At 41.2% G+C, this 15,162-nt stretch overlaps 1 protein-coding gene across 1 annotated transcript in view; it reads right to left on the bottom strand.

Moving 5' to 3' along the window:
• Positions 1-15,162, bottom strand: part of LOC110373514 (dynein axonemal heavy chain 1) — an 85,765-nt gene that overhangs the window by 63,241 nt on the left and 7,362 nt on the right. The window contains exons 7-17 of the mRNA XM_064039328.1: positions 12,673-12,777; positions 11,297-11,441; positions 10,229-10,355; positions 9,446-9,567; positions 8,575-8,664; positions 7,940-8,019; positions 7,495-7,582; positions 6,863-7,081; positions 4,988-5,105; positions 4,204-4,345; positions 3,342-3,483 (exon numbers count right to left, since the gene is read on the bottom strand). Coding sequence (XP_063895398.1) covers positions 3,342-3,483; positions 4,204-4,345; positions 4,988-5,105; positions 6,863-7,081; positions 7,495-7,582; positions 7,940-8,019; positions 8,575-8,664; positions 9,446-9,567; positions 10,229-10,355; positions 11,297-11,441; positions 12,673-12,777 — 1,378 coding nt within the window. The remainder of the gene's footprint in view (positions 1-3,341; positions 3,484-4,203; positions 4,346-4,987; positions 5,106-6,862; positions 7,082-7,494; positions 7,583-7,939; positions 8,020-8,574; positions 8,665-9,445; positions 9,568-10,228; positions 10,356-11,296; positions 11,442-12,672; positions 12,778-15,162) is intronic.

Below are 15,162 nucleotides of genomic sequence, written 5' to 3'. Positions count from 1 at the left end.
GCTCACGGAGCGGGTTCCACCAATCAAAACTCGCGAGTGAACGAGAAAGAACGCGTCAAGAGTAGAGTAGCTATATCTGTCTACGCGCGAGTGACAGCGCTTAGAGCTTTCAAATATGTAAACAAACAAATCAGACAAATTCACTCTCATTGTTCTTATTTTGTTTTAGATAATACCATTAACAATTTGTTCTTTGTATTACTTAATTGAATTTATTAGTGTGTGTATCATTTGGAAATAACATAGTTCGTGTGTGTACAATATTTTATGTTAGTTTAAGTGTGTTAGTTACATTATGTCAACATACACTGGACAGCAAATAAACCGAGCCACCCGCTACTTTGGAACTCTAATCCGATTTTCTCAAAAAGTATAAAACTTACAAATATCAAAAATATACCTATAGAAAGAGCATTTCTTAAGGATTAAAATGACTATAAACATTAATTAAAAGGACCCTCAATTCATAATGTTATCAAGCAGCAAACACAATGCTATCAATTTTCTCTGTTTTGATTAGAGTTTGCGCTTAGCGTTATTTTATTCTGTATTGAGGGAAATTCCATATTTCTTCAAATTTCGTTAGTTTTTATCCGTCGTTTGCTTAGACGCGTGTATTTTTGTGTTCGTTTATTGGTAAATAATGGATACGACCACTGAGGAAGCAGCTCAAGCTGTAACACTACTTCGAGCAGACCTTGGGCAACGTGAAGTCGCTTGACGACTTCCAATCAGCAGATCTTCGGTGCAACGAGTTTACAGACGATACTGGGAGACTATAGCATTCAATTTCAGCCCAGATATGGGCAGGCCAAGGGCTGCATTAGCAGAAGATGATCGTTATATCCAGCTTTCTGTTGTATGAAATCGTCGCCTCTACGCAGTTTAAGTCCAATAAAGTCTGGGTGATGAACGCCAAGTCGTCATAAGCTCAGATATCGTCAGAAGGAGACTTGCTGAACAGAACCTGATTCCAAGGAGAGCTGCAACAGGCCCCGTATTAACAGTAGCTCGCTGTAGAGCACGACTTGAATATGCTCCAGAACATAGAGATTGGACATTAGAGCAGTAGGCTAACGTACTCTTCACTGATGAGACCAGGGTGAGTCTACATGGAAGTGATCGACGTCAGAGAGTATATCGTTGCCCTGGAGAACGTTAGTCCCAGTGTTGCATCGAGGAAACGTGCTTACGGAGGGGGATTTGTAATGGTCTCGGGCGGCATATCATTACCCACACAAGCAGCGTTAGTTTTCAGCAAACCGACGGGCCGTATACGTGGATTGACTTCTCATCGCTACATCCCTGAAGTTCTCGCAGACCATGTGGTACCTTACTCAGCTTATATCGGTCCGGATATGCAGTTAATGCGTGATAATGTACGGTCTCATGTTGCTCATGTGGTAACCCAGTATCTACACGACGTCGGCATTCGTACAATGGTGTGGCCAGCTTGTAGCACGGACTTGAATCCGATAGAGCACTTATGGGATGAACTGAAATGTCGGGTTTGAGCCCGGGTACCTGCTCCAATAAGGCTTCCAGAGCTGAAAAGCGCTATTGAAGAGGAGTGGGACGCAATCCCACAAGATTTCATCGTCAGACTTGTTAGGTCTATCAATACGAGGATGCTAGCAGCTATTCGAGCAAGGGGAGGAAACACTCCATACTGAACAAAAACAATTTTTCAATTTTTCCTTTGTTTTCGGTTAAAATTTTTGTTTTCACTGGGTGATTGCCAATGGTTTTCACGGCCGTAAAATGACTCTTCTTGATAAATTGATTAATATACGCTTAATAAATTGATTAATCCCAATGTTTTTCCATTTGTTTTAATCCTCATAAAACGTACTTTCTGTAGGTATAATTTTTATATTTGTAAGTATTATAGTTTTTGAGAAAATCGGATTAGAATTCCAAAGTAGCGGGTGGCTCGGTTTATTTGCTGTCCAGTGTAGATGGCGTTGTGCATTTTTATGCAAATCCTGAATCGCGGTGTTAAGATTCTCCGCGATTTAATGACCCTAGTTGGGAATTTATAATTTTTCGAATTCACCGAGTATATGAATTTGATTAAGTAGTTGTAAGTATCATTACTCCCTCCCTACTAATCCCCGCGATCGCACTGTGACCTGGAACTCAGTACAAGTACGTACAGTGTGTGTAGTGAAATTAGAGAGACCTACGTTGAAATGAGTTATTTTGATACGTAGACAGTTTGCATCAGGGTTCTTTTTTTTTAATGTACACACTTATAAAACTTAACTAGGATAGCATTAATCGCATTAGACTGTTTTCCACAGATTATTTACTTTAGGAAGGAACTTGTTTTTCAAGGTTAAGTTTTGAGAATAAAAACGTGTTATAAAACTCGGGCACGCCGCTCGGGTGAATTACCTACCAATATTACGTCAATATTAAAATTACTAACGTCCTGACGGATTTATGAAACATATACCTACGATAAATATCAATGGCTAACAGGCCGTTGTAAATTAAATACTTAAAATGTACCTATTGTTTCTAGTGCCAACTTTTCTCAGATTCTAGTAATTAATATACCTAACTAAAGATAATAAAGTTTTAAAGATATTAATAATCTGCTGAATTCCTCGAGAAAACATGTTCAAACTATCAGTCTCTCAGTCAGCGCTAAAAGGTGGACTGAGAAATTACCTCCATTACCTCTCCCCATCCCTGAGTACTCCCAATTTTTTTGCTGCGGCTTCCCTATTTCATTAAACCACCCTTCGCCACTGATCTATACTAATATAATAAACCTGAAGACTTTGCTTGATTGAACGCGGTAATTTCAGAAACTATTGCGTTGATTTGAAAAATTATTTCAATGTTAGATTGCTCATGTACGTACGTAGGTTATGAGCTACTCTTTACACATAATGAATTAAGCGAAAAAAATATGGAAGACAGCCTTTGCCATCTACTCTACAATCTCGTGCAAAGGGTAAACTAAGCTAAGTGACACCAATATTGAAAAGGCAAAAGTTTGTGAGTGTATTTTTGTTACTGTTACATAGCTGAACGGATTTTTTTAACATAGTTTTAACATCAAAATAACACTTTTTAATTTCAGTAGTGGAAGAAAGTGTTCTGGAAGCGGGCGTTACCACTGAAAGCTAGGTAGGTGTGAATCTACACGGTGCATGTAGCTGGAGCAAGTTAACATACGCAAGTGACAAGAGCACGCGGGTGGGTATATTGCTTTGGTACATGCGCGAGTCGCTGGACCCGCACGTTTTTAAAATGCACGTAACCTGCGCATGTGCCTCATCATGCGCAAGCTCCTTGCACCGTGTAGATGCATCTTAAGTAGGGCTTACTTTCAAAGAGTCGACGTTGATAGCAAAGGGTCCGATGTTGATGAACTGCGGCAGTCGCCAGATGAGATCCTGTTTAGCGTCGTAGTGGATCTGGACTTCCTCCTTCGTCTCAGACGCTGAATGCTTCTCGTTGCGGTAATTCCTATATAATTACAGATAATTAGGTATTAGACTAGGTCCAAAATAAAATACTTTTTCATCCCACCATCTCGGAAAGAGTAGTTTTGCACTTCGATATCTGAGTGCAAAAGCCGTTTTTATCCTCTTGAGCGGCAAAGTCATTTGAATTTAGAACATCGTGTGCAATACTCCATTAATGACAATCTTGTAACCCTTTTTAAATAAATACGTATTAAACAAATAACCAACTGTTTAAACGGTCGCTACTACCAAGGATGCGGGTTTTTTCGTGCGAGTTACCGCGGCCCTGCACACAAAGGTCTCTAGAAGAAGTAAAGGTGGATTTCAGTCAGCAAAAATCTTCCCACTGCAGCCACCCCTTCCCAGTGAGTCATGAGGTGGAAGATTTCTCACCTCAAAAAAGGGGGATCGCTAGTTTCTAACTGTTTCAGCTGAAAACTTATGCAGCTGGACAAAGGTTCCCTACTTTGTTTTAATCAACTCGTTGTTACTTGTTACTTGATTAGTAAGGACTAGCCGTTTTCCTGCGCTTTCACCCGCGTCCCGTGGGAGCTACTGCACGCACCGAGATAAAATATAGCCTACGTTACTCACATAATATAGCTTTCTAATGGTGAAAGAATATTTATAATCGGTCCAGTAGTTTTTGAGTTTATCCATTACAACCAAACAAAGTTTTCCTCTTTATAATATTAGTATAGATAGTATAGATTACACTCACTCGACATACTCTTCAATGTTCAGCATATAGATTTCCCTGTAGCAGGCATACTGTCTCATGTATGCCTTCAGAGGTATGATGGCTTTCCTGTAGGCCTTCAACAACCGTTCTCTGTAGTCCACGACGTTGGGCTCCATCAGACCTAACCAAGTGATGACAAAATAGACCATGTTTCTTTAAAATGTTGGAGATTTAGTCTCTTCGTGAAATAGGCGTATTTCATGGCAACTCGGCTCAGAACGGGTCAGTTTAGGTTTATAAACTACCCATAAAAAGATGCCCTTGTCATGAAATTTTTAACTAGTTGTATCAAGTGTGGAAATTTTCGAAATATCCTACTAATATTATAGATGTAAAAGTTAATGTATATGTATCGATGGATGAACGATGGATGTTTGTTCCCCTTTCACGAAAAAACTACTTCTAATTTATTTATTCCTTTATTTAACTACTACAACTAAGGCACTACTGCAACTAGGGCGCATAAAAATACAAATACACATAATATATTTCGTACATAACAATACTTATAAACTAATACATAAAGATTCAAAATATCCATATTTACAATACTAAATCTATAAAAATTTAAACATACTATAAATATATAACAAATATTCTTAAAACTAATGCACTTTATGTATTCTGATGAAACTTGGCAGTAATATAGCTAGCTAATTATATCAGAATAAAGAATAGGCTTCTTTTTAACCGGGTACGAGGGGCAGTTCCATCGGGAAGCGGTTGAAACGACTGGCAAAAGTTGGTATTATATAATAGTTACCTATAGAGGTGAGGAACAACTCTTTGTCGAAGACCAGGCCTGTCATGATCATGGGGTGCACTTGGGGGATGAAGTGGCACCGGTACAGCATCTCACGAAACAGACGCTGGATCACCACCTGGCAATGGGAATCACCACATAGACTCATTTCATTTCTTTTTAATTCGAAATATTTACTTACTAAACGCTACTAAAAGACTTTCATTATTCCTATGTTTCATCTCCCTTCTGTCCCGTCTGTATTGCCGTCCCATCGGGCTATGAGAGTAAAGGAACAGTGAGTGCACCTGTGTCTGCGCAAATGCTTGTGCACTATAATATGTCCTGCACAGTTGGCTAATCTCCTTGCACGAGAACAGCCGCCGTAGCCGATAATCGGCTAGGAGGACATCATCATTCCTATGTTTCATCTCCCTTTAACCCGATGATTGATTGGAAGAAAACGTCTTGTCGCATTAACTCCGCCAATGTATTATGTTTTCTACATATTTTTTATACCAGTTTAAATAAATAATTTTTAAGCAACAAATAGGGCTAATTTTGATAAAAAAGACTTTTTAAATAACTTGGATTAAATACAATAATTATGACTTCCATACTATTATTCCTTTGCTTGAAGTAGTCCGTCCAGCCCGCAGGCAAACAATTTAAAATACGGGTCCACACAAGCAGAATCACGGCATTTGTCTCGCGATTCATCTATCCATCAAGAGAGCGTGACTGTTTCATCCAGACGATGATGCGTAAGATAACTTGAGAAGAATAAAAATCTTTTTCAAAAGAGAAAACACCTTTGTGTTCGAAATAAAACTAATAGCAAATGTACCGCGGCGAGCGCCGGTATTTCATATACTTAATGCTCGCGCAGAATTCACATTACATTACATTATAAAGTGGATTACATAACACATTACACCCGTTTAGACCCACCTTGAAGATTTTACGAGGCTGCTCAGTTATGTGGACCTAATGAGAACACACATACCTCGAACTGCGCCGGGTCGGTGGTATAGTAAGGTCCTCTCTCGTTCATCATGAGATGGAAGTAGAAGAGCGTGACGGTGGGCGAGCGGAAGGGCTCGTACCTCGAACTGCGCCGGGTCGGTGGTATAGTAAGGTCCTCTCTCGTTCATCATGAGATGGAAGTAGAAGAGCGTGACGGTGGGCGAGCGGAAGGGCTCGTACCTCGAACTGCGCCGGGTCGGTGGTATAGTAAGGTCCTCTCTCGTTCATCATGAGATGGAAGTAGAAGAGCGTGACGGTGGGCGAGCGGAAGGGCTCGTACCTCGAACTGCGCCGGGTCGGTGGTATAGTAAGGTCCTCTCTCGTTCATCATGAGATGGAAGTAGAAGAGCGTGACGGTGGGCGAGCGGAAGGGCTCGTACCTCGAACTGCGCCGGGTCGGTGGTATAGTAAGGTCCTCTCGTTCATCATGAGATGGAAGTAGAAGAGCGTGACGGTGGGCGAGCGGAAGGGCTCGTACCTCGAACTGCGCCGGGTCGGTGGTATAGTAAGGTCCTCTCGTTCATCATGAGATGGAAGTAGAAGAGCGTGACGGTGGGCGAGCGGAAGGGCTCGTACCTCGAACTGCGCCGGGTCGGTGGTATAGTAAGGTCCTCTCGTTCATCATGAGATGGAAGTAGAAGAGCGTGACGGTGGGCGAGCGGAAGGGCTCGTACCTCGAACTGCGCCGGGTCGGTGGTATAGTAAGGTCCTCTCGTTCATCATGAGATGGAAGTAGAAGAGCGTGACGGTGGGCGAGCGGAAGGGCTCGTACCTCGAACTGCGCCGGGTCGGTGGTATAGTAAGGTCCTCTCGTTCATCATGAGATGGAAGTAGAAGAGCGTGACGGTGGGCGAGCGGAAGGGCTCGTACCTCGAACTGCGCCGGGTCGGTGGTATAGTAAGGTCCTCTCTCGTTCATCATGAGATGGAAGTAGAAGAGCGTGACGGTGGGCGAGCGGAAGGGCGAGTTGATGAGGTCGTTGGAGTCCCACTCGTAGTCGTCGTCGCACACGTACGTGCACAGGCACGGCGTCTCGCACAGCGCCACCAGCATCGCCATCGACTGCTCGATGCAGTAGCGCAGCGCGTACTGACACAAACAGAAACAATACCCAGGTACTTATTCATTCTAACCATAGCGAACAAAATGACCAGCGGAGATGTTATAACGCCAAACATCCTAAGAACGTAGCGCGCCAAGATGCGGGTGTTCGGGGGACGGGGAACGCTACTAGCTCCACCCTCATACTCCTTCTTTGGAACCTGTCAATTTTTTGAAACCAAATAACCAGGTCAGAATGAAGCAAAGGGTATGCAAAGGATTATTTTCGACATAAATAGAAATTCTTACAAAAAGCCAGTTTTTTATTTCTGTGTAAAATGACTTTGAAATTAGCAAAAATATTGAATCCATATATTAAGTTTGTAGTGTAAATACAAGCTGTTGATTTGAATTCGTGCTAGGAAATATTCAAGGACGTAATTATACGAATAAATTCTGACCTGCATGCGAAACCTGACGAGCTGCATAAACCGGCAGAGCTTACTCACTCCGTAGAACTCCCACTTCTTCTCGTAAATATTGAACCATCTTGAACAGAACAAAAAATACTATCAAACTCTCACCAGCAAACTACACTAGAAACTAATATTTTTTTGACCCGTACGGGAATCGAACCCACAACATGCAGCTCAGCAGCCGATGTTACCGATCACTACGTCCTACGTGCCAATTGAAAAATATTCCTCGAATTTCCTCGAAAAAAAAATACACAATACATGTATGAACACTAGCGTTTTCCGTCCCATGCGGACTACTGTCCGTACCGAGATAAAATATAGCCTATATTACTCGGAAAGTATGTAGCTTTCCTACAGTGAAAGACTTTAAAATCTGTAAAGTAGTTTTTGTCCATTTCAAACAAACTATTTCAAATAGACAACATACCCTTTACCGACGTCGCGGAACGACATCCTGATGGCATGAGCAGTTTGATTCAGCCACGATATGTTCAGATATTTCAACATCTGCAAACAAATTCGATCGAAATGTAAAAAATATTTAAAAAACTAAAACATACGCTAGTCATGTATCGTCATCAGAACTCAGAGCGTGTGCAAAATTTCATCCTGATCGAAGACCGGGAAGTGGGTCACATTAAGGGCCTTATCATCCTAGCGGATAGCGAGCGTCTTCAAATTGGAGCGGGCGCGTAGCGAATGCGACGCGAACACGCTGCGGCTGCTCAGCGAAGACGTCGCCGACGTACGGCAAATTCGCAACGTTTTCGTCGCGTGTTTGTAGCAAATTAACGACGTACAATACACTCAGTAACAAAATGGATTCTAACAATAATCGAATGGAGGAGAGCGACTACTTTGTGTTGTTTTACAAACGAATAAAACACTGCTTTTCGCGACGAATATGTTGCGCGTCCGCAATGAATTCGCTGCGCATGCGCGGCGTATCCGCTTTGAAGACGCTCGCAATCCGCTAGTATGATAAGGCCTTAAGATTGCAAGATTTTCTTACATACATAGTTACAAGTGAAGCTAATATGAGCGTGTTAAAATGCGAGTTACCATAGAGGTGCAGTGTTGTTGCGCCGCGTCGAACTCCGCCAGACTGGCGTTCCTGCCGTAGTTAGCCGTGAAGAACAACATGGATTCCACCTGCAATTCACAATGAAGTCCATTTCATAAAGAAGTGCCGCAGACGCAGTAGTGTCTATGCGATAGCTCAATAAATACGTACAGAAATATATAGTTCCACAATATTCCGCGGGACTTCTTTCGTGAAATGGACTTTATACTAACTTCTGAATTAAACTCTTTGAACTCGAGCGCAACTATGACAAAAAGAAAATGGCGCGCGCATATGAGTATCATATTAAAAAGAAGTACCTATTTAACGTTTATTTATTTATAAATTCGGTTTAAAAATAAAATGAGGTTAAAATCGATCTAAAAACAATTATACAAATTACTTATTTAGTTGAATCATAATTTTAAGCAGTAGTTTATTTGTTTAGTATGTATTTGTTTAAAAAGTATTATCAAGATTGTCACAAATGGAGTGTTGCACACGATATTCTAAATTCAAATCACTTTGCCGCTCTACAGTATAAAAACGGCTTTTGCGCTCAGATATCAAAGGGTAAAACTACTCTCTCCGAGATGGTGGGATGGATGGATGGTGGGAGCCTTTTTTATTGCTATAGTCTATCCTTATGTTTGTTCCTACACGAAAAAACAACAAATGTAGATGATTAGTTATATTATAAGGTCAATTGTTGGATTTTTGTATACATCTATTCCTATAGATAGATTTTAGTTGTAAGTTTAATTTTATTTTGCTGTGTCCTACGGGGTCCACAATTGTACTTAGCTGTAAGCCATATTGTGACACCTACTCTATACATTTTACTCAATAAATAATATGAATCTGTATTACCTTGAGACACTCGTCGACCACGAGATGTATGCAGGCCACGGACTCGGTGAGCACGTACAAGGAGTACCACTGGTTGTACTTCAGCCGCCCGTGGAAGTCCTCCATCACGCATGGGTGTCTGCCTGCACATTCAGTTTAATTATATTTAAGCTGTATATATAGATGATTATATTAAGATATGTGTATATTTCTTAATTAAAATTAAAAAGTCATGGTGGCCTAGTGGGCAAAGAACCAACCTCTCGAGTATGATGGCGCGGGTTCGATTCCAGGTCAGGCAAGTACCAATGCAACTTTTCTAAGTTTATATGTACTTTCTAAGTATATCTTAGACACCAATGACTGTTTCGGATGGCACGTTAAACAGTAGGTCCCGGCTGTCATTGAACATCCTTGGCAGTCGTTACGGGTAGTCAGAAGCCAGTAAGTCTGACACTAGTCTAACCAAGGGTTATTGGGTTGCCCGGGTAACGGGGTTGAGGGGGTCAGATAGGGCAGTCGCTCCTTGTAAAGCACTGGTACTCAGCTACATCCATTTAGACTGGAAGCCGACCCCAACGTAGTTTGGGAAAAAGGCTCGGAGGATGATGATGATATAAAAAACGAAGCATATACATAGTTGCCGGGCGTTTGTTCCTCTTCTTCCCAGCAAAAAACACATAAGAAGTGGTGAAGAGCGGGCGATTTGGGGGCTGTGTTTGAAAATTTGACCTTCAAAAAGTGGTGATTTTCAGCCTATTTTGAATAAATTACTTTTTATCTTTTATCTTGAAATATACTGACCATACTGGGGCACTGGAGGTACATAGTCGGGCGTGGGTACATTTATGAAGTTGTACAGATCTTTATACTTCTGTATAGTGAAGATTATCTTCATTTTGCCTTCCATCTTCGTGTATAGCAGTTCCACCTGGAATACAACACAAATGCATTAATACATCATCGTCGGCCTATTAATTTCACAGCCCTCTTCTCATATAGAGAAGCAATGCTAACTAAATGAATTATTTTCTTAAGATACAAAAACAAAACAAAAGTAGGTAACTGTGTCTTTTCTTCACGCCTATACTGATGAACCGATTTGTGTGAAATTTGGTACAGACATAGTTTGGAACTTGATAAAGGACATCGAATAGTTTTTATTCCAAAAAAATATAAAATCAAAAAATAAAATTTATTCCGGACATAAACGCCATCTATTGGTCAAACCAAAAATCTGCCGGAAGTCACTATCCCACACGAACGAAGTCGAGGGCAAAAGGTAGTTTACTATATTTTTTGAAAGTGTTGCAGAGACAAGTTGGTGAAAAATCTATTTAAGCTCGGTATCACTGGTTAGCGATGAAGCGACAGTTAGTTATAGTTAATGCTATCTACCAGATAAAGGCACCTCTGAAACCAAAAATAATATAGTTTATCAGTCAGTTAGACTATCAGAGACTTTATCTGTAATCGGTGAAACCGGCCATTAAAATGTAATTTTTTGGTAGGATTAAAGTATATAGTGGGTTGATGAGGTCAGATAGGCAGTCGCTCCTTGTAGAACACTGGTACTCAGCTACGCGCAGTTAGACTGGAAGACAATTGGGAAAAGGCTCGGGAGATGATGTTAGGATTAAAGATATAGTTATCAGCACGAATCTTGACCTTCACCTGCGCAGAAGTTATTTATTAGCAAAGAACCAATCCCGAGTGACGGCTATGACGCGATGCACTGCGGGCCAATCACCGCTTTAGCCCGCCCCGCGCCTCACTTCATACCAAAAAAAGGGACCCAATAAATCACTTCTGCGCAGGTGAAGGTCAGCGCTCAAGATTCGTGCCGATGATTATACGATTTAAGAGCATCACCTCCTGTTTCAGCGAGTTCATATGCTCTTCATCCACGTCCTTGGACTGGCGGTGGATGAGCACCATCTTCAGTATCTTGGGCATGTAATGTAGGGGCATCTCTGGTAGACCTTCCAGCAGCAAGCAATCCAAGTACAGATAAAACCTGCCACGGTCAATATCGTGAGTAAAGTACACCAGAAAATAAGACAATAAAGAAAATACAGAATTCTGCATATTCTGTGTTCAGAGATATTGTTATTTTTTTCAGTAAATTAATAAACGTAAAGTAAGGGTCGGTTTAGGTAGACCGGCTCGGAGAGAATCGGCGCGCATTTTTCTTTTCACACAGCCCGAAGTCGGCTCCGATCGGCTGCGTGAGATGCAATGAGGGTTTTATCTAATTTTTCTGCCACAGGGTGGCGCCACGTATGCGTCTGGTCCAAACAGCTGTCAAATAGTATGGAATTGTAGGGTCCGAACTAATTGTTTATTGAAATTCTGTTATATTGGAAGTTTTATTGATTTTATTATGGACTACGGTTGGAATAAGTTTTCCGAACTAAAAATTGAGCTTAGAAAGAGGGGTGCAAAAGTCACTGGTACTAAGGAAAAGCTCGTTGAACGGCAGATAACATAACGTACTAGAATTTGTTTACACAATATGATTTACTTAGTTTTTTTATCTACTCAACTGTAATTGTAAAACACTAATGCAGTGCTTTAATTATACAATAAAAATCACTAAAATCGTTCACGGTTCATAGTAAAGATAAGCACTTTGACGGGTACTTGGACCTGAGGCCTCGGTGCTGCCACCTCGTGGACGCCATTTTAGAAAACCCTCATTGGAGCCAAATGTCTGCAAGACCGAGAAAAAGTACACGATCGGAGCCGATCGGCTCCTATTATCATTTCACACCGAGCGCCTTCGAGCATACTTAATGACAAAAGCAGTGCACATGCAAAAATAAACCTTACTTCAAATACTAAGAACTCAATTTTCAACGTGTTAAGAATTTGCTCTCCTCTCCGAGCCGGTCTGTCTGAACGGACCCTTATGGATAGACGTTGTCTACAGTCTACACTACCTAATACTAAAGGGAAAGTTTGTGACTGTTATTTCGGCTAAACGGATTTCGATGAAACTAAGCAGTAATACAGCTTTACTACTATTTATCCTGGCGCTAAAAGTAATTGTCACAAGTCTTCTACATGAAAATTAAACTGTACCCGTCTTACCACAAAAACTTTTAAACGTCAGTTTAACACTTGTCTAAAACAATATCACATTATGACGTTGAAATAAGGTCCATTTTGCAGCCACACTTTCTTTAGACAGGTGTTTGACACACGATTAAGTTTTTGTAGTAAGACCATAGGTATTTATAAATTACCTGAGATTGTTTTCGACCTCCTTTCTTAGATCCACAGCGAATTTGACTCGTTGCGCGAATGTCTCTGGATCATCCGCTTTGAACATCAGCCGGACGCGAGGGATGCTGACCAATAGTAACATAAATCATTTTGTTTATTTAATTTATTTATTTCATTTAATCTTACGAGCTTACAGACACATCCAAAACGCTTATAAGATTTACAATCGGCAGGTATTACACAACCTCGTCATTATGTACCTAGGTATTTAATAGCAGAATTATTTAGGTACACACATTACATTATCAGGAATAGTCATGGTTATCCCAATTAACATCAACAATAATAATAATTTAAAAAAAACTTTTTACAAGTACCTAGTTCCTTTAGTTTAGCTAGTTTTTAATTCTTCATTCTATGCTTAACAATTTTTATTTTATTATCTAATATTATAATATTGCATTCCAATCTTTAAAATATGGCGGATCATTCACCCTTATGCAACAACATCATTGTACCCATTCGCAAAAATAATAATTATTTGTTATACAAGAGTGCAAAGTTGCTTTTCAACCGCGGGCTCAATTTTGATGACCGAGCAAGCGAAGGATTCTAAAGGCTCCAGCAGACCGGATGCGTATGCGTAACCACGCGCGTAGTCACGCGCGTAGTTACGCGTAACCATGAGTTGTAATGTTTGGAAATGTATGAGACAGGCCACACCGCTTGCGTAACGTAGACACGCGCGTCGTTACGCAAGCGGTGTGTCTCATACATTTCCATACATTACAACTCATGGTTACCTGACTACTACGCTATTACGCATCGCTCCGGTCTAAAATTGAAACACGAGCGTTACATTTAGCCATTGATTTCGATGATGCCTAATATGCAGTATTTCATTACTTATTATTTCCTATAATTTGAGTTACTTTTCGTTTGCGCCGGGCTTCGGTTTTTTTTTAGCATTGTCCTTTCTAAGAAAAAAAGAAGATAACTTAAAACTGTCAGTAAACTTAGTACCTACTTATTAAGGTTAAGAAAAGCGGCTGTTGTTTAAAATCTGTGGTTTAACAGATTCATTTTCCCGCCCGCCATCCCTCCCCCTCTATTCCGGGGTATAGGGTGACAATATTGACACCCAGTAATAATTTGGCGCCTACAAAAATCAGTTACCTACCTAAAAGTTCAAATTACGTTTCGATGTATGAATGTTTCCTTCGCCAGGCTTAACCGCTAGCAACAGTTATAAATACACTTCTGGACACATCTACTGGCCCACCTTAGAGTTTAGGTTTCGATGGCCCCTACCGAAATATTATTGCTAGATTGAACAAAAACTGTTGATGCAGTTTTAAACCTGATACATTTTACCTTCTTTTTCGATCGTATTGTTTTAAATTTGAATTCAGAATACCTTACGACATGGAGCTACGCCTAACAAGTCGGATATGTGCCTCGTTAAAGGCGTGATTTTTGAATAAAAAACATGTTTTATCAAATAAAGGCTTAATCTAATAACGCGTGTTGCCTCCATGGGCATCTACCACAGCTCTCATACGATTAGGCATAGAGTTTATCAACCGGTCTATGAAATTTTGAGGGATCATCTCCCATTCCTCTTCATGGCAGTTTTCAACTCCTGCATCGTCTGGGCAACTGGCTGACGAGCCCTAACACGTCTTTTTAGCTCGTCCCACATGTGCTCAATGGGGTTCATGTCTGGGCTTCTGGCTGGCCAGTCCATAACTGTGATATTCACATCCCGAAGATATTCCCTGACGATGCCGGCCGCATGGGCTCTTGCATTATGATGCATAAAAAGGAAATTTGGGCCCACATAGTCCGCGTATGGTATCACGTGGGGTTCTAAGCACTCACTAATGTACCTTTCAGCATTCAATGTTGGCAGCCGTGGTCCTGTAACAACCTCAAGTTGAGTTTTGCCGCTCGCGGATATACCGCCCCAGACAGTCCTTGAGCCACCGCCATAAGCAACCCTCTCTTCAAAGCAGCATTGTGCGAAACGCTCTCCCTTACGTCGGTAGACCTTCTTCCTTCCATCATTGCCATGTAACACAATTTTAGACTCATCAGAAAAGCGTACACGGCTCCAATCTTGCTGTGTCCAATTTAAATGACTGCGTGCGAAATGAAGGCGCGCTGTTCTGTGGGCTCGCGTTAGTTTTGGCCCATTAGCTGGCTTGTGTGGTACCATATCGCGTTCTTTTAACCTTCTCCGAACAGTTCGAGCGCTTGCACATGCTCCATGGAAGTCGCGAAGTTGATTTTGTATCTCAAGGGAGGTAAGGTGACGATTTCTCAAGCTGGTCGTCACGATGAAACGATCCTTTCCTTCAGTTGTGACCCGAGATCGTGGCCTTCCTTGGCGACGAACAAAGCCGCCAGTCTCTAGGTACCTCCGGTAAACATTTCGGACCGCAGATCGACTTAAATTAAGTTGAGCACACACGTTTCTTTGGCTGTGTCCGGCCTGAATAAGTGCCACA

The sequence above is a fragment of the Helicoverpa armigera genome, chromosome 19 (assembly GCF_030705265.1).
Source record: "Helicoverpa armigera isolate CAAS_96S chromosome 19, ASM3070526v1, whole genome shotgun sequence".
In the NCBI taxonomy this organism is placed as follows: Eukaryota; Metazoa; Arthropoda; class Insecta; order Lepidoptera; family Noctuidae; genus Helicoverpa; species Helicoverpa armigera.
Note: the sequence above shows the minus strand (reverse complement) of the source record. Positions and strands in the feature narration are given on the sequence as shown.